Raw genomic sequence first — 20,513 nt, forward strand, 5'->3', positions numbered from 1 at the left:
TCTGTCTCTCTGTCTCTGTCTCTCTCTCTCTCTCTCAAAAATGAATAAACGTTTAAAAGAAAAATTTTTTTTTTAAAATGTGCTCTCTCTCTCGCTCTCAAAAATAAATAAAACATTAATAGGTATACATACACACACATATATATATGTATACCTATTAATTGTAGATCAGGATCTTGTGGTCCGTGAGTTTGAGCCCTGCATCGGGCTCTGTGCTGACAGCTCGGAGCCTGGAGCCTGCTTTGGATTCTGTGTCTCCCTCTCTCTCTGCCGCTCCCCCACTTATACTCTGTCTCTCTCTCTCTCTCTCAAAAATGAATAAACACTTAAAAAAATTTTTTTTAAATCTATTAACTGTATGCTGAAATGACAATATTTTAGATACACTGGTTTAGACAGTCTGTTAAAAACTGATTCCGCCTGGGGGCATGTGGGTGGGTCAGTTGGTTGAGCATCTGATTCTTGATTTTGGCTTGGGTCATGATCCTAGGGCTGTGGGATTGAGTCCCGCGTCGGGCTCTGTGCTGTGTGCAGCTTGCTTAAGATTCTCAATCTCTCTCTCTCTTTCTCTCTCCCTCTGCCCCTCCCCTGCTCACACATGTACTCTCTTGCTGTCTCTTAAAAAAAAAAAAAATTTTTTTTTAAATAAAAAAAAAATTGATTCCACCTGTTTCTTTTTTTAAAAATTTATTTGAGAGTGACAGTGAGAGAAAGAGAGAGAGAGAGAGAGAGGGAGAGAGAGGGAGGCAGAGAGGGATAAAGAGAATCCCAAGCAGGCTCCATGCCACCAGTGCAGTGCAAGCCCAACATGGGGCTTGACCCCACGAACCCTGAGATCACGACCTGAGCCAAGATCGAGAGTAGGACGCTTAACTGACTGAGCCACCCGGGCGCCCCTCCGCCTGTTTCTTCTAACACTTTCATTTTTTAACTTTATTTTTAACTAATCTCCATGCCCAATGCGGGTCCTGAACTCAGGACCCCAAGATCAAGAGTCTCACGCTCCACCAACTAAGCCAGCCAGGAACCCCTCTTTTCATACTTTCAAACCCCATGTGTGGCTCCCACACTCACGCTGTCCCCCGGGGGGCTGTCTGAGGCTCACGACATAACCAGCTCCACAAGACTGGAAGAGACACAACATGAGCTCTCAGGCTATTGGTTTTGCCTGAAACCAGAGGTCTCTCTCCTGCAACACGCAAACTTTCTGCATCTGCTGTGAACAGGTCTGAATCCACTACGAACAACATCTTCTACTTAAACAATTTATAGCTGTTAGAAACACAAAGTTCTGATTTCTCTACTCTGGAGGGTAGAGGTAGACAGACATATTAAACAAGTCTGATCAGAGCAAACAATTAAAAACACCAAATCTCCCTCATTTTTATTGAGCTATGTATCTGATCTTTTAAATGTTAAGATTTAAAATCTGAATTTGAAAGCTACTTTGTTTCCTCTTGGCTGTAACTTAAAAAACTCCATTATCTTTTCTCAAGCTTAGGAAAAAAGTTGGCTCCAATGATGATGATTTCTTTCTCCAATTGCCACCCAGCTTTCTGAACATACAGCTGGTCATCTGAAAGGAACCAGGCTCCAATCTCATCATGGACTCAGAAAAACAATTTGTTGCTCAGACACACACTGAAAATGAAAACGATGCTGTGGGACTAGCTAGGCCTTGAGGAGCCCCTGCCTCAAGCGGACATGGATCTGCTTCAGTGTCTTGCGGATGGGTTTTCCGGGGTCCACCCTCCTTGTCTCAGGCCTTCTTATCAACAGTCTGAGAACAGGAGCAAGTACTGGCATTGAATGTTCCTCCAGAAAATGTTCATTAAAAACACGGTCTCACGAAACCGGAGGAGAGCAGAACTGATGCCTTCAGACCCTCCTAGTCCTGCCTTTCCAAAGTGCAAGGGCTCTGCTGTGGGACAGCACACGCCAGTGACAGGCTGGGGTTCACACCTTAAGAGTCGGGGGCTCCTTGCTGTACAGGGCAGGTGAACGATGTGTGGTGTTTTCATCTTCAGCTAGATGCACCTGCTCTCATGTAACAGCCTATGAAAACTTGTAGACGCCCAGGTCCATGCCAGCACTCTTCTCCAGCCCACCTCTGGCACACGGGAGACACTTGCCATTGTTGTTGTTAATACCCTTATTTTTAAACCAGTTTCTTGTCCTCGACTAAACAGTCACAAGGGAGGGAAGCAGACACCACACTCCACACAGTGACCAAGAGAATGTCATGAAGCAAATTCCCAAGGTTAAGAAAAAATATACAGAAGAGATGTTCATAAATTGAAAGCGTTTTTGGTATATTCAAATAATGATATACTAGAAAACAAAACCTTGAAAGCCATGTGCCAGGCCAAATATCTGACTCTGTAATGAGCCCATCCTGGGCCAGAGAAAATTCAGTTTCAATCCAAAACACTCAGCAGTCATTCTGAAACCCACCTTTCCCCAAACAGGTAACATCTGACCTGAAATCCAAATGATTTACAAAATAAACTAAACGCACATATAGCAACATACCCTAATTTGGTTTTTAAGCTGCTCGGCCTCCTGCCGTAACTGGTCAAGTTCACTCATTTTCAGGTCCTAGTGCTCTTTAATGCCACTTCAAGGAATCTGAGATCTGAAACAGAAATGCAAGCATAAAAAAATTAATAAACAGTGGTTGAGGAACTTAATGAAGCAGACGAGAAAAGGAACCAAATTTGAGAGCTAAGATTTTATTATAGATCAGAGCACCTTTCTTCAGCATTCATCAGAACTTATAAAATGCCACCAAGGGCTGGATTAATAAATTATAATTACTACTATTCATCAGCTCTGTACCTCAACATCATGTCAATGATCTTGAACCCATGACCCCCCTTCCCCCCAACGATGTCAGAATGCCCACACAGCAAATTCTAAGAAGACTCAATATGGCATCCAGCAGGCCCCTGCTTCAGGGACATCTTGCTCTCCCACCAAAACAGGTCCTGGGATCCCAGTAAACTCAGAAGCAGTACCTCAGTCCTTATAGGTCCACGAGCAGCCATGCCACCCACCCTTAACCCCGCTCCACCCCAGTCTTACTAGACACCATTCCTTAAATCAGAGTCCAAACAAAATCATCCCGTTAAACCAGAGACTTATTTTTCCAAGGGAATGTCATAATTGGGGGTTGCATTTCCGACCAAGAACATGACTAAGTCAGTCATAATTATGACCAATGTATCCCCACACTGAGGATATATCAACATCTCTTAACAATTGGCTCCCCCGTGCAAACGTGGCTTATCCAGGGGCCTCATCGTCCTCTGCAAACACACAAAGGAGATTTTATGCAAAAGTCACAGAGTTAATATTATAATCACCAGATACTTAATTAACAATGGCTATTCATTTTCTTGAGATTGAAACATATCTGGGGGAAATTGTCTGGAGGACCCAGGAAGCATGTTTGTTAGAGTTCCTAGTCTAGATAAACTTCCCTATTCTGCACATACGCACTCAGAATAAATTGACGTGGTTTCCATTACAGAAACTCCATGTATACTTACTGATGAAAACAAAAATATCTTTCCCAAGAAGAAGTATCTTTAAAAAGCGTGTGTGGGTTCTTAGTTCCTGCTCTCAACCGTGCCATCTATTCACAGCTACAGAACAGGCCAGGCAGAGGACAGAGGGGCGGGCAGGGTGCACGCTAGACCTCCAGAAAGCAATCTCGTGTCACCAGCACTGACCTGCAGTGAAAGTCCGCAGAACCATCAGGAAAGGCCTTACAGGGACAGGACAGGAGGTAAAGGCACCTCGGGAAGGTGATACACAGTGACACAGCTTCAGAAATATTTCTGACCAAAATAGTTGTTTCTAAAGGCATTACTTGAAGCGGGTGCCGGAAGCATGTGGAATGCTTCCAAGAACGCCTCGAGCCTCCCTGATCAAAGGGAGCACCGGGGAGGCTACACTGCAGGCACTTTAGCCTGTGGCACACAGGCTGATGCTCACTCCAGCCCTCACCTACAAACTCTTTCGGACTGCAAGCTGTGAACATTAACGTATGTGACAGTAAGAGCACCAAGAACATACGAGGGAATTTTCACAAGAGGAAGCTGGGATGCTGTGTCCTCTGAGCTTGTAGACTGCCCTGGTTCTTCCTGCCGGCCAGGACGTCCTGCCACCGCTCACGTGCACACACGTATGTACATGTGATCATATCACATCTCCTACACGATTACGCAGAGTTGGGAGTAGCTGGATTCCAGCAACATCACCCACCGCCTCTATGTTAGAGAACTGTTCTTAGTCTATAAAGAAGTCACTTTATTCCATCCTTTTAAGAACTGTGAAGAAAAATAAGTTAATGGTTTTCATGACGTGAACTGACTCGTTAGTTTTAGTCAACACATGTAACTTCTTATTTAAACACTAAAATATTGAGCTAATTTTTATTTTTTTTTGAAAATTTTTTAATGTTTATTTGTTTTTTGAGAGGGAGACAGAGCATGAGCAGGAGAGGGGCAGAGAGAAAGAGGGAGACACAGAATCCGAAGCCGCTCCAGGCTCCGAGCTGTCAGCACAGAGCCCAACACAGCGCTCGAACTCACGAACTGTGAGATAATGACCTGAGCTGAAGTCAGACGCTTCACTGACTGGGCCACCCAGGCACCCCTTTAATGTCTATTTTTGAGAGAGAGAGAGAGAGAGAGAGAGAGAGACAGAGAGAGAGAGAGAGAGAGAGAGAGAGAGACAGAGAGAGAGACACATAAGGCTCCAGGCTCTGAGCTGTCAGCACAGAGCTGGACGCGAGGCTCCAACCCATGAACTGTGAGATCATGACCTGAGCCGAAGCTGGACGCACAACCTACTGAGCCACCCAGGCGCCCCATCTTAGATGTTCTTTTTAAATATATTGTAGAATTATATATGTGGTAATCACCTAGTTGCATTGCTTTAAACCAGAGAAATGAATTAACTGAAAACCTACGTGTCTTAAAAATGAGAAGATCCATTTAACTCAGTTACCCCACAAGATTTCAGAAGCAATAATACCAATACTTGTTGATTTGAACCTTTAGTCACAAGCAAAGAGAACAAAACCAGATCTATTTCTCTTTCATCAGTAAATAGCATAAATTATTAATACTGCCTTTTAATTACAGATCCCTCTACAAGCAGTGCCCACATTTGAGTCTCAACAAAGAGACTCAAAACCCACATTTGTTCATTTTTAAGAAAAGAGGTATTCCTACCGCTACTAGAACTAAAATAAGTGTCCTGGGAGACCTATTTTACATGATTGGCCTGGAGAGAAAGAGAAACCTATGGTTAGACATTAAAAAAATTTTTTTTTAAATTACATTCTCCATTCTCCACCTCAAAGATGTTATCTTCTGAAATCAAATCTGGAAAAGGAGTTTTTTATACATGGATGGACTTTCACTGATGAAGGGGCACTCAGGGTCTCCAGCATACTGGCCTTCCTGTCACTAGGTGGGCCCTGTCCAGGACCACCTTGATGAGATGTACATGTGCATCCACAGAAGGATGGCCCCCTTCGCTAGAAGCTAATGGACACCGACCCTGCATCATAGGCGGAAAACCAGCCAGTCCATGCTCACCCGAAGAGAAAGTGGCATCCCACGGACATCGAGGACGGAGCGCGCGCACTCAAATACACAGCGGGACTGAGAGGAAACAAAAAACTTTCTTATTCCTATCAACTAAAAGTTCACCTGAATGCTCTTCTATGAGGATAAAGTAAATGAAATAAACAAGGTACAGAATAGTGTATAAATGATGATGCTTTTCTTTTTGTGTATTTAAAAAGAAGAAACATCTTTTTTAAATAAAAGGTTAACAAGTTATCTGGGCTCTGAAACCAAGAAGCATACATTTTTTTTTTTTTTGTCCATACTTTTCAGTTTTCAAAATAAGACTAGTTAATGTCAACTTTTTACTGGGAGAACTATTACGTATCAATAAGAATAGTCTGATGGTACAAACATCTGGGAAAATGCTTGTCGTATATTAAATCAAAACAAATTTGTGTGTAATAATTTTAGCTATTTTAGAAGAATCAAAATATATTTTAGTTAAAGAAAGACATTTAAAAAGACTAATAGTATTTTCATTAGAATTATTGGTTATGTTTTCCTCTTCATCTTCCAAATATTGATAATGCAGTTTATATTAGTTTTGCTAATTTAAAAACTATACATTTTAAGTGTTACTTACATGGGATCACTTTGCTTTTCTCTTCACTACCCTTGGTTCCCCAGTGGCTTCTGGAAGCCCCACCATCAGGTTCCGTGGCCGGGGCTCAGTCTCGCCTTCCCCGCAAAGTCACTGCTAAGCTCTGGCTGTGCTGACTCAGTGCGTTCCCTAGTCTAATCCGCTAAGACAGGACCTGCTGAGAATCTCACATCTGTTCTTTATGACCCACATCTGCCATTAGCTTTTATTTAGAACTTCTGAAAATATTTTTCATAGAAATTTAAATAACTTAAAAGCAAGTATATGATCTGCCCTAATTTAGATTGTATCCAACATCTTTGTAAGTCAAAGCATTAACCCAAATTTTTTATTCAAATATTTCACATTTGCAACATAACGTGCTTCAGGTAGCTCCCCCTCACTTCGTGATAAAGGCAGCATCATTTCCCTCTCCTCAAGACCCCAGTAAAGTACGGGAAGGAACTTCAATGGTGCCCCCAGCACCCTATAGTTACTAACAATGACATTCATACTGCCAGTCTGTTAATGGCAAAATGGGGTGATGGTATAAAAATGATTCCAAATTTAGGGGGCACCTGGTGGCTCAGTTGGTTAAGCGTCTGACTCTTGATCTCAGCTCAGGTCTTGACCTCAAGGTCATGAGTTCAGGCCCCGTGGTGGGCTCTGTACTGGGTGTGAAGCCTGTTAAAGAAAACATGATTCCGAGTTTTGGTTCTGCCACATACCAGGAACATGACATCAAGTCACTTTGTACTCTGGCCCGTCTGCTACAGAATGGGAATCCTGTCACCCAAACCACAGAGCTGAAATGAAAATTAAGTAAGACAGCTGGAAAGTGCTCTGTAAGCTTTTCAGCGATTAGACCGTGAAGTCCACCTTGCAACAGAGCACACACGTGGTCTCGCGGCCAAAAGGAGGGCAACCCAAGACATGAGCTGCTGGCACAGCCTTGGGCCCACGGTGCGGCACTGAACCGAATGGCAGGAGCACCTCTTAACCTTCAGAATAGAACTGCCAGTTACTTTACCACCAAAAGACAAGTTTATTCAGGAACAGCAGAGAACTGCAATCCCGGACAGGCGAGCTACAGCAAAACCATAGGCAAGTCCAACAAATAAAGGAAAGGAACGTTATGTTATGGAAGGAGGAAGGAAGGAAGGAAGGAAGGAAGGAAGGGAGGGAGGGAGGAAGGGGAAGTTGGGAGGGTTGTTCTGAATGAAAGCCCACTGGAGAGAAGCAGGGGTTCCGGGGGACGAGGTTTCTCACTGGCTGAGGGGCAGGGGCGGTGGACTTCCCGTAGGAGCCGCAGCGCACATCTTTTCCAACTGGGGCCTGTACCTGACATCGTGTGGCACCGGCTCTATCAGCCTCCCCTTCTAGTATCCCCAGTGGACTTTAGTGAAGTTTCCCTTAATCTTCACACAACTCTCAAACTTCAGAAACCAAAACGAGCGCCGCTGCGCATCCAGCGTCACACGGGGCAGCGGTTCGTTCTAATCAGCTCAGCCACAGAAGTGCCCTCCCTCATCTCCAAGACAATGAAGCATTTTGAGAGACAGGGATTTACACCAGGAATTTAAACCTGTCTTCAGTTTTTCTATTGTTCTGTCATTCCCAAATCCAAGTTAATCTCCAAAATTATAAGTGCGCAAATCCAAAGGGCAACAGAAAAAACTCAAACCCTCCCCGCCTCACATACCACCCGAACACCACGAGCCACACCGGGCAGGCCGTCGCCGCCACGATGGGTCACTGTGGCTGTAGCAGGCGCCCCGGGAAGCACACTGTGGACACTGCATCCAACACGACCCACCCACAGCCCGTCATCTGAAGTACATGCTAACGTAGTAAAGACTTGAATGACGGGTCTGAAGTTTGCTTTGAAACAAGGAGGAAAACAGGCAAAGACGTACATAAGCAAGACCGGCTGTGAGGTGGTAACTGCTCTAGTCTGATGACAAAGTTCTTGTACTATTAACTTTTGGATGCATTTCGATTTTCCATTAAATGGTTTTTAAAAATGTTAGAGACTTCTTAGAGAAAATCAAGAAAATCTGAACATGGCCTGGGGGTCTGGTGACGTCTGAGAGCTGCTGTTCTTTTGTTTGGCTCACAAGGGGAGTAAAACCCTCAAAGGTTAGAAATACTTCCTACTTCTGGTGAAATGATGTGATCTTGGGATTTGCTTTAATTTTTTTTTAAATTCTTGGGACACCTGGGTGGCTCAGTTGGTTAAGTGTCCAACTTTGGGTCAGTCATGATCTGCTGCTTCGGATTCTGTGTCTCCCTTTTTCTCTCTGCCTCTCCCCCGCTCCTGCTCTGTCTCTGTCTCTCTCTCAAAAGTAGATAAAAATTAAAAAAATCTTTTTAATAAAAAAATGAAATAAATCATTTTTTATTCTTTTTTTTAATGTTTATTTTTGAGAGAAGCTTATATATCCACGTTTGAAAAGTGATAAAAAGGGCACCTGAGTGGCTAGTCGGTTAAGCGTCTGACTCTTGGTTTTGGCTCAGGTCATGACCTCACATTTCATGAGTTCGAGCCCACGCCCGGCTCCACAGCTGGTAGCACGGAGCCCACTTGGGATTCTTTCTCTCTCCCCCCGCCCCCGTCCCTCTCTCACTCCCACTGTCTCTGTCTCTCTCAAAATAGGGGGCACCTGGGTGACTCAGTCAGTTCAGTGTCCCAACTTCGAGTCAGGTCATGATCTTACAGTTCACGGGTTCAAGCCCCACGTCGGGCTCTCTGCTGCCAGCACAGAGCCCACTTCGGATCCTCTGTCATCCTCTCTTCTCTTCCCCTCCCCCACTCACACACGTGTGTGCACACGCGCACGCACTCTCAAAAATAAACAAAAAAAACTTTAAGAAAGTGATAAAAACTTAATTGTTTTGATGATAATTACCACCCAATCGGCTTCTATGAAGTAGCAAATATCAGAACATTCAATGAAATAAAAAGTGAACCGTAACTAGTCTTTATACGGGTAAGCAAATGGTAACGAAGACGAACACAGGAAATGTAATCACAGGACATCCTCATTTGGCTCGGTGTTAACGATCCGGCAGACTTTTACATGTTATTTGAAAAGGGATGATGTGTGTGCGCCACTCTGCTAGGATACGGTGTGTTTAAATAATCTGCCCTCAGCATCTCCCTGGTCCCCTCAGATTTTCCTGCTCTTAACTTTCTGACGCAGATCATAAACAGCCCCACTTACTTAAGTGGCTTACTGTCAGATAATGCACCCGCAAGAGACTTCCACTTTGCATGTTTTGCATTTATGGGTGATGCGGTGTAATTTTCTCAGTTTACCGGTAAACGCCATTTAAGGTGCATCCCCTAAAGCACTAGGAGAATGCAAAAATTTAATCATCCTCAGTAGGAATAAATTCATACAACAAGCATGCTAGTTCTGTGAACAGAAAAGTAAGACCCAAGAAACAATCTCTATAGAAAGCGAACACACCTAGTAGCCCTACAAATGGTCTGACTACCCTGAGGTCCCCAACCGACATTCTAGAAGGCAGACGAGGAGCCTCACTGACTTCTGTTGACTACTTTTTAAAAATAAAGGTTCTTGGGGCGCCTGGGTGGCGCAGTCGGTTAAGCGTCCGACTTCAGCCAGGTCACGATCTCGCGGTCCGGGAGTTCGAGCCCCGCGTCGGGCTCTGGGCGGACGGCTCGGAGCCTGGAGCCTGTTTCCGATTCTGTGTCTCCCTCTCTCTCTGCCCCTCCCCCGTTCATGCTCTGTCTCTCTCTGTCCCAAAAATAAATAAACGTTGAAAAAAAAATAAAGGTTCTTAATGCTTTTCAAATGACAAAACCTACACAGGCAATTCAGAGAGTCACTGATAGCCAAATGCCACTCACACTCAAGTGCATTGGTGGGAACCTAACATGTCCTTCCAGAAGTCTGTGCTCAACCCCGACATCAGTGCAGTGGAAAAGCCTGCTGCCCCGTGAATGGCCGCAATGCACTCTGGCACTCACCTCCCTGATTTCCCAGCTCTCTACCAGTGCTCCAGCAAGGGGTCGGAACAGGCCCACGTACACCAAAATCTGACAAAAGTTAGCCATGAGCCTCACAACAACAGGAAAGCAATGCAACATGGACAGACTGTAAAGCACACAGTTTGTCTAATGACAAAAAGTAAGACTTTTTATCAAAAAAAATATAATAACATGGGGCGCCTGGGTGGCTCAGTCGGTTGAGCGTCCGACTTTGGCTCAGGTCACGATCTCGCAGTTCGTGGGTTCCAGCCCCGTGTCGGGCTCTGCGCTGACAGCTCAGAGCCTGGAGCCTGCTTCAGATTCTGTGTCTCCCTCTCTCTCTCTCTGCCCCTCCCCTGCTCACACTCTGTCTCTCTCTCTCTCAAAAATAAACATAAAAAAATAACAATAATCACTTTTGTAAACCTCCCTATTCCCCTACACGGAGACGTGCCTGATTGAGAAGGCAGCCAGATCAACAATTACAGATTCCAAGGGTTATTTATTTACTTAAACCCCTTCTTCAGAAAGCACTATTTCTACCTCCATGCATAAGTTACTTCCAGGCCGCCATGCAGTGCCACATTTAAAAATTACCAGAGGGGTCCCTGGGGGACTCAGTCGGTTGGGCATCCAGCTCTTGATTTTGGCTTAGGTCGTGATCTCACAGATCACGGATTCGAGCCCCGTGTCAGGCTCTGCACAGAAAGCTCAGAGCCTGCTTGGTACTCTCTCTCTCCTCTCTCTCTGTTCCTCCCCTGCTCTTGCATGCACACGCTCTCTCAAAATAAACATTAAAAAATATATAAAAAATAAAATAAATTTTTACTCTAAACAATTTATACTTCAGAACATATTAAAATTAAATCTGATAAGATGTATGTCACTGAAAACTTCTTTAAAAAATTTCAGGGGCGCCTGGGTGGCTCAGTTAGTTAAGTGTCCGACTTCAGCTCAGGTCACGATCTCACGGCTTGCGGGTTCGAGCCCCGCATTGGGCTCTGCTGACAACTCAGAGCCTAGAGCCTGCTTTGGATTCTGTGTCTCCCTCTCTCTACCCCTCCCTCACTCATGCTCTTTCTCTGTGTCTCAAAAATAAACATTAAAAAAAAATTTTTTTTTTTTAATTTCAAATATAGTTGACCCTTGAACAACAGGGGTTTGAACTGCACGGGTCTACTTGCACATGGATCGGTTTTGATAAATACAGTACGGTACCATAAGTGTATTTTCTCTTCCTTGTGATTTTCTTACAGATGTTCTCTTTTCTCTTATTTATTTTATCCTAAGAATACGGCATATGACATATGTATAAAATACATCCTAATAGACTTATTCTAAGCTTCTGGGCAACAGCAGTCTCTTCATAGTGAAGTGTTTGGGAAGTTAAAAGCTATTATGAGGATTTGCAACTGCCCGAGGTGGGGCAGGGTTGGCGCCCCTACCCCCCGTGTCACTTGCGGGTCAACTGTATCCTGTGATTGCACTGTATCATTTCTTTTTCAGCGAGAACACTTATCGTGCGACGTCTCCTTGAAATCCTTAAGAGGAACCAGGGGCTGAGACAGCTGCCCTTGTGGGTCGAGGTGCTGCCCCTCCCGGGATCCAGACCTGCATCTGCAGCACCCCATTTCTAGGTGCCTCATTCACCTGGTCCCGACGGGTGTTTCATCTTTCAGCCTTGATGCTCCGGTGCAAGTTCCCTTCTGCTTGGCAGGGTAGCCGCGTTTGCCACAGGTTGACTTCTGAGGGTGGTGGCACTGCCTGTGCATCTTATTGTTACACTTCCCAAGTGACAGTGTCCCCTTCACCACCTCGCTTCTGCAGCCAAGACCAAAGAGGCCGAGAGAGAAGGCATTTCTGCTATCTATACTAAATAATTTAATTTAAAAAAAAGTTTTAATGTTTATTTATTTTTGAGAGAGAGAGAGAGAGAGAGACACACACACACACACACACACACACACACACACACACACACACAAAGTGTGAGTGAGGGAGGGGCAGAGAGAGACAGAGACACAAAACCGAAGCAGGTTGCAGGCTCTGAGCTGTCAGCACAAAGCCCCACGCAGGGCTTGAACTCACAAACTATGAAATCATGACCTGAGCGGAAGTCAGGCTCAATCGACTGAGGTCCCCAGGCGCCCCTGTACTAAGTAATTTTAAATTCAGACTTATTTAAACTATGCGTACTATTTTGTGCCTGTTTAGGAAAATTCTTGAACTAGACAAGAACTTGAAACTTAGCCCACCTCATATTTCTGGCTGACAGAGCACCAAACTGAACCTGGAAGACACCCCTGGGGACCTTACAGCCCTTGACAGAGCCCCGGGGAGCTGAGCCCAGCCCCTCCTCTGTGGCGCTGCCTCTTGTCGGAAGGGGCCTCAGAGAAGCGGAGACCGCCCGCGCCCAGTTCCAGCCTCGGCGTCTCACACGGCACTTGCCCCCTGAGTCCAGGAAGCCGAAGGAACGAAGACACGCGGACGGCGGCTTGTCTCTGACCAGGACGAGGGGTGCCCTTCTTCTCTGCCACTCCTCACCAGATGTCCCTCATCTGGTGGCAGCTCTTCCTCCAGAGCCTCTTCCAGAGTCAGACGCGTGTGCGTGCGAGCTGGTCCGTGGGCACTCTCTCCGCCTGTGCCCAGCTTGCCCTTATGCTTCCTTCTGAGGCCATCGGATTCTTCCCTCCCACCTGAAGGCAGTGGCCAAGGGGTGTCCATGATTTGAAACACAGGCCATGGGAGTGGAAACACATACGACCAGGATGCAGAACCACATTCTAGGTGACAGCGGTGAGAGACAGTCTGACCGATACCCCAGGGAGCTGGTGTCTTATGCTTGGTGAGCAGAACCGTCCTAAGCCGTCTTCTCACGGCAGATTGTAGATTCAGACGGTCTGTAGCTCTGCATCTCCCCATAAAGTTGCAGAAACCAGAAGCACGACTCGCACCGTCAACACTACTTCTTTCTTCTGAATGTGTCTTGATTTCTACCAGACAGCTCTGCTTCTTCGACAGCAGATCATTTCGGCTGCAATGGGAACAGGTGCAGCCTGCTCACTCTGATCGGGTGTGATGTCCAGCTGGAGAGCAAAAAACCTGAATTCTTGAATCAGCAGCACTCCTGGCCTCACTCTACACACACCTTATTCATTCACTCACATCTGTTTACTAAGCATCTGCCATGGACAGAGGACACTGTGGTGAAAAGACAAACTCCCTGTCTTCCGGCACCAGAGTCTAAAAGAGTGACAGTCAAACGTCCTTCTGCGGACCTAGGTCTCCAGGATGTTACCGCTTGGATTCCTAACCACTTCAGAAGTAAAAAGGGATTTATGATCTACTCCCAGGTCACAGCTGTGACTCAGGAGCACATGCTGTGTCCTCACAATCTTGGGAAGAGGTCCTACCAACTGTCCACATGGGAAACAAGAGAAATAGAGGGAGTCACAAATGGCAAGACCACAATTCGGACTCAGGTACCTCTGGAGTTGACCACGCCAGGCACTATAAGCAATCTGTGACTGGCTGGGTACGGTCACAGGACCATAAAAAGACGTTCCACTTCTCGGTCACCTGCACCCACATATCACTCCGCCAGGGCAAGCTGACAATGATGCAACAGAAGTTAACACGTCAGGCCGCCTTCTGACCCGGGAAGCACAGAGACCTTTCTCCTTCCTGTTGCAAGTGCTGCATCGGGGGCAAGAGATCTTGGTTTCTCCATTTCTAGAGGAAGCATCTTAAAATTGCTTTCCAGCTAGGTCAGGAGAAGCCACTCATTAGGAATAAGAGTTTCTGGGTCTCCCATCCCCTCCAGCCCCCATGCTCACAGGCTCCTACGTCTCTTGTCCAATTGGCTTGCTGTCTAACAGAGACACAACGTGAACCACTTTCAGAAGTTTCTGTTTTCTGGTACACATAGGGAAAAAATAAAAAGAAACAGGTTACCATTAATTTTAATAATGTATTTATTTAACCCAATATATCAAAAATGTTATCTCAATACGTAATCAATAGAGAAAATTATAAACGGATATTCTACATTTGTGTGTCATGCTAAGCTTCTACAATCCAATGTGTGGTTTACGTTCTGATTTGGACCAGCCTCACTCACAGCGCCCGAGTCACACGTGGCCGACGGTACGACTGCCACAGTGGCCGGCACAGCTCTCAGTCCATCCTCATCTCTTCGTTCACAAGGAAGAGACTCAATGGGGGGTGCGGGGTGGAATTCACTTTATCATGTTGCTAGAAGAGCAGGAACCAGGCTCTCCCTGCATAAAGCCAATCCTAGTCCTCCCAATCAGAAACAGAGAGAGGCGTGGTCCCCATCCGTCCCTACCACCCTGCCTCCTGTCCCCACATCACTTCCCTTTCGTCCCCTGACAAACCAGTCACCCACCCAGATGACAGCAATCAGAGGAACAGTGGGGACCGTGGTGGGGACCGTAAAGTACTTCGGGGATGGCAGCTCAGGCAACGTCATGGAAAGACCAGGATGAGCCAGTGCTGGAGAGCAGGTATGAGTTACCCTCATTGAGGGCACCTCTCCCTCTGGAGTCACAGGAAATGACCAGTGAGCCTTTCTCCTGAACCTTATGTCTGGTGGAACCCACCTGTGCCATCATGTTTTCCCTCCACATCTCGTCGTTAGCCTAGGTCACCTTTTTTGCTTCCAGTGTCGAGCACAGAACCTAGCACATACTATGTGATCAAAAATTGTTCAATAGGGGCGCCTGGGTGGCCCAGTCAGTTAAGTATCTTCGGCTCAGGTCATGATCTCACAGTTCCTGCATTCCAGCCTCGCGTCAGACTCTGTGCTGACAGCTCAGAGCCTGAAGCCTGCTTCGGATTCTGGGTCTCCCTCTCTCTCTGCCCCTCCCCTGCTTGCACTCTGTGTCTCTCTCAAAAATAAATAAACATTGGGGCGCCTGGGTGGCTCGGTCGGTTAAGCGTCCGACTGGCTCAGGTCATGATCTCACGGTCCCTGAATTCGAGCCCCGCGTCGGGCTCTGTGCTGACAGCTCAGAGCCTGGAGCCTGTTTCAAATTCTGTGTTTCCCTCTCTCTCTGCTCCTCCCCTGTTCATGCTCTGTCTCTCTCTGTCTCAAAAATAAATAAACGTTAAAAAAAAATTTTTTTAATAAATAAATAAATAAACATTAAAACAAAAACAAAAACAACTATTCAATAAACCCAGCCCCTGCAAACCTGTTGAGGCCAAACAGGAAGTCCCACCTTTATTTCAGAGCCAGAACTCATACGTGATTAACGTGGTCTAAGAAACAAATGGCACACATCCAGAAAGAAGGTCTAGCAGGGAAGGTGATGGGAGCTGGAAATCAATCACACGCACCATGGAGGGAACAACTTCATGACCTCAAGCACCTGTGAGGGGCTCTCACTCCCAAGTTCCCTGCGGTGCCATTTACACTCCCTGCAAACTATGAGGGACACCCCTGGGTTTCCCGGCAGAAACAGTTTTTATTGGCCTCGTGTGCACATCCAGCCCACCTGAGCAGGACTGCCAGCTGGAGGCAGTGTGGTGGCCACGTGCTTCGGGCCCAGGGTCCCATTCTGACCCTCTCATCACCAGGTAGCCTCCACTAAGCTCCTAACCTCTCTCTGACTCTGGTTTTTGGTCCAAAAATGGAGACAGTAATGGTATCCACACCTCACTTGCTATGAGGAGCCCATGAGAACCCACACAAGGCCCTTAAAACCTGACTGAACTATAGTAAACACTCACTAAATTGAACTTGTAAAAGTAGTACTAAGATTTTTTAGCCTGAAATGATTTAAGAGACAGAAAATTACCTCCTCCTTCACCCACCAGACTTCCTCCCCAGAGTCAGTAGAGTAGGCCCCATTGCAGAAACCAAGAACACATCAACAGTGGCGACCGTGAAACACAAGGGTTCACCAGGTAGAGGTCAGACCTGCTCACGCCGCTTTCTAATTGTTCATTTAGTATTTAAAACATAATTGATCTTCGCTGAAGTGTAGGTCACACGACACATATGCACAACTTGACATGTGACACATGCACAACACAGCTCAGATAACGAACACCTCCACCGTGTGCAGGCGTCCCCCTGTGCCCCGCTGGGATGCTGCCCCACCCCAAGTGACCACTCATCTGCTTTCTGTCACGACACATCAGCAGCATACACTACACTTCCAGGAGCGTATACCCATGGAGTCACAGAGTATGTACTTTCTCGTGGTCTGGCTCCACTCACTCGGCGCTGCTGAGACTCACCCGTGTTGCTGCCCGTACAAGTCTTTATGTGCACACCTGCTTTCACTGGTCTCGGGTGCACACCGAGGAGTGGAGCATACATGGTAGGCATATGCTTAACACCAGGAAACTGCCAAACTGTTTTCAAAGTGCTGGCACCATTTCCTCTCCCACCGGCAGCGCCCACAAGCCCCGCTCCCGCACGCGCTTCTCGGCACTTGGTGGGATCACCTGTTGGTCCATCTAGTAGGACAGTGGTGTCTCCTTACAGATCTAATTTCCATCCCCTGATAACTAATGATTTTGGCCATCTTTTCAAATGCTCATCTGCTGTCTCTACATGCTCTTTGGTGGAGCGTCCGTTCAAATCACTCGCGTCCTTCATACTGAATGTTGAGAGCTCTTTACCTGTCATCTAAGGCATGTCACACGCTAACGCTTTCTGCCAGCCTGTGGCTGGTCTTTTCCTTCTCTTAATAGTGTCTTGGAAGGAGCAGAAGCTTTTAATTTTGACGAAGTCTAACTTACAAATGTTCTCTTTTATGGATTGTTAACTTTGACGTCATAATTAAGAAACCTGCGCCAAACCCGAAGTCTTCACAACCTTCTATGTCCTCTTTTTAGCGTTAATATTTAGAGTCTATGATTCACTCTAATTTTTGTCTATGGTGTCAAGTTAACCCTCTGCACAGGGACAACCAATCGTTCAAGCAACGAATTCATTCAATTTAGCTCTGCTTTTTAATTTAAAGTTCTCTTAACTTATCCTGAGTTGCAAGAATTTCACAAGGAACTCTGTACCCTCAACCAGATTCACTGACCCCCGACTCTGTGACACTCTCACTGCGTACACACTTACGGGGATTTTTCTCTGAATCATGTGGCTTCACGTCTATCTGAACCATCTGCTGGTATTTGAACCAACATTTGATTTGGAAAAAGGGCTCTCTTGCTTTCTAATTAAAAAAGCTGGAGAAGTTCTGCTCTTGTCCAGAACGTGAACAACCGTCTCTGGGGCCTTAACTCTTCCTTCTGAACACTGGATGGAGCCTTTCAAAGAAACATGTTTCTCAGGAACAATTTGTTCTGAAAACCAACTATGGGCTTAAAAAGAGGTGGGCAAAACTACACAAAAATTAAATTATTAAAATAAGAAACCCTGAAAAAAAATTTAAACATTGTGCTTTAAAAACTGACAAGGATCAATTACTTCAACATTACCTTAACTCAGAAGTGCTTCTGGTCTGGTCTCCAATGCATGAAAAATTGTCTGCAACAGACAAAGAAAAGGCTATATATGCACTGCATTCAGGTTGAGAGGAGTAACATTCCATACATTTGAAGAAGCATATAAATCCATTCCTTCTCCATCACCATTTCTTGCCCCAAACCATTTCACTTGGTGCTTTACACTAATTTAGTATTTGGCTTTTCAATGTGCAAAAGAACTCTGATCTCAATTTCTTTCTCTTTCTTCTTTTTTTGAGAGAGAGAGAGAGAGAGAGAGAGAGAGAGAGAGAAGGGGAGGAAGTGGGAGCAGGGGAGAGGGGCAGAAGGAGGGAGGAGAGAACCCCAAGCAGGCTTCACATTCAGCGTGGAACCCAATGAGGGGCTCATTCCCAAGACCCTGAGATATGACCTGAGCCAAGATCAAGAGTCAGACGCTCAACTGACAGAGCCACTCAGGTGCCCTCGATCTCATTATCTTTAAAAAAAAAAAAAAAAGTTTTGTTTTTTTTTTTAATTTTTTTTTCAACATTTATTTATTTTTGGGACAGAGAGAGACAGAGCATGAACGGGGGAGGGGCAGAGAGAGAGGGAGACACAGAATCGGAAACAGGCTCCAGGCTCTGAGCCATCAGCCCAGAGCCTGACGCGGGGCTCAAACTCCCGGACCGCGAGATCGTGACCTGGCTGAAGTCGGACGCTTAACCGACTGTGCCACCCAGGCGCCCCTAAAAAAAAAATGTTTTAATGTTATTTATTTTTGAGAAAGAGAGACAGAGCATGAGTGAGGGAGGGGCAGAAAGAGAAGGAGACACAGAATCCGAAGCAGGCTCCAGGCTCTGAGCCGTCAGCACAGAGCCCAACGCAGGGCTCGACATCACAAACCCCAAGATCATGACCTGAGCCTAAGTCAGACACTTAACCGACTGAGCCACCCAGGTGTCCCTCAATTTCTTTAAAAAAAGAAAACTTAGAAATGCCTCATGGAAAATACTCTGAATCCAACTGAACAATACACGGGGAAGACCTACTTAGAATCCAGTTACTAGAAAAATTACATTATGGTAAAAACAATCACTGCAATTCAAGAAGCTTCTAAAGTCCTGTCACCCAGACTTGGCCATTTGACATGTAAAGGACCTCATCTGCCTCTCAAAGAAGGCATGACTGCTTCCAAGTGTGACTGGTCCACAGGGGTGTGCGTGCAACCCGCCAGCTCCGCACCACTCCTGCGGCAGCAGGGCCCCAGCTCTGGCATCTGGAAGAATCCCCGACTCTCTTCCTCTCTCTGTACTGCAGCCAGAACCGAAGTACACTTAATTCTAGATTTCTTCTGAAATCTCTGCTTGTTCTTTCTCAGAAACTAAATTTGAAAATATTTAAATAGGCTTTTGTGATCTCTCCAAATTATGTGAAAAGACCAATTCTGGATGATTCACAGATTACCACCTACCTGCCTGTTGACAGACTCACTACCTTGTGCAGCTACAAACCCCCAGGCACACATCTAGTCTGGAGGTCAGGAGAGGTAGTAACAAAATGAAATGTCCCCCAGTTGAACTGTGAATTCTAAAACACTTACCTCACAAAATACTTTTATTTGGGAATTACATTGCATAAGTTGTAATGAAGCACAAGCTTTCCTGTCAATAAAAGTTAAGTGTGGAAAGAAAACCGTACGGAGTTTCCTCAAAAGGTTAAACACAGGTTCGCCATGTGATGCAGCACGGCTGCTCCTAGGCACGTAGCCCCAAACAACCAAAAACAGGTACTCAACGCGTGTCCACACGCTTCACTGCATCACTATTCACAATGGTCAAAGGTGCTAACAGCCCAAATGTCCGTCAATGAATAAGTGGATAAACAAAATGTGGCACAGCCAACAATGGAATATTCTCCAGCCACGAAGAAGAGTGCAGCACTGACACATGCTACAGTGTGGACGGTCCCCGAAAGCATTATGCTGTGTGGAGAAAGCACACACAAATGATCACAAAGTATATGGTTCCATTTACGTGAAATAGAAAATATTCTGCTTCTAGGAAAGAGACAGACCCACAGAGACAGAATGCAGTGGTTGCGAGGGGCGCTCTCTGTGTACATGGATGTGCGAATGAATACTGCTCAAAAGATACAGGGCTCCCTTTGAGAAGATGAAAATGTTCTGGAACTAGATAGACGTGATGGCTGCACAACACAGGAAGTGTGCTAAATGCCACTAAATCGTTCACGTTTAACTGGTTCCCTTAACGTATCACAAATTGTATTTCAAAAAAGAGGGTGTGGGGGGGGGGGGGGGGAGGAAATGTGCCATTAAAGGTACTTAAAAGAACAACCAAACCAGTTGGTGTGGAGGTGGAAGAGGAAGCTGAAGAAAATCAGTGAACAGCTGGCCAACTGGCCTTCACAAACCCAAAGAGGGGAGCTCTCGGGAGGGCACACCCGCCGTGTCAGTGAACGTGTCAGTGAACTACCGAGTCTATAAGCAGGCAGTGGCAAATTCCGGCAGGACTGGTTAGATTGGGTCATTCTCAGGGGAGGGGGCTGTACTGCCCACTGTGGGATATTCAACAGCACCTCCTTCCCCAGTGTGACAACCAAAACTAACTCGGGACGCCACTAGGTGTCCCTGGGGAGAATATGGGCTCAGGTGAGAGCTCCACCTTCAGACTGGTTGTCACAATTAATCCCAGTCTCCAAATACAAATCCTCTGAGGTACTTTCCACGTCAAGAGACAAGTAGGAAAAAAATTAAAATGGAAAAATGTATCACAGTTTGCTCTGATTCACACACCTAGACTGCCGTGGCTCAAGGCAT

General features: G+C 45.9%; 1 protein-coding gene across 2 annotated transcripts in view; it reads right to left on the bottom strand.

Annotated features, from left to right (window-relative positions):
- Positions 1-17,744, bottom strand: part of GNB1 (G protein subunit beta 1) — a 47,738-nt gene extending 29,994 nt beyond the window's left edge. Inside the window, exons 1-2 of one of the 2 annotated variants that reach the window (XM_040458657.1) lie at positions 17,690-17,744; positions 2,533-2,635 (exon numbers count right to left, since the gene is read on the bottom strand). In XM_040458657.1, coding sequence (XP_040314591.1) covers positions 2,533-2,589 — 57 coding nt within the window. In that variant the 5' untranslated portion in view covers positions 2,590-2,635; positions 17,690-17,744. Of the gene's footprint in view, positions 1-2,532; positions 2,636-6,228; positions 6,360-17,689 lie in introns of those variants that run through there. The other variant, XM_040458666.1, reaches the window with a different exon arrangement.
- Positions 17,745-20,513: the final 2,769 nt, after the last annotated feature.

This window comes from Herpailurus yagouaroundi, unplaced genomic scaffold, assembly GCF_014898765.1.
Source record: "Herpailurus yagouaroundi ecotype Mexico unplaced genomic scaffold, PumYag 77, whole genome shotgun sequence".
Classification (NCBI taxonomy): Eukaryota; Metazoa; Chordata; class Mammalia; order Carnivora; family Felidae; genus Herpailurus; species Herpailurus yagouaroundi.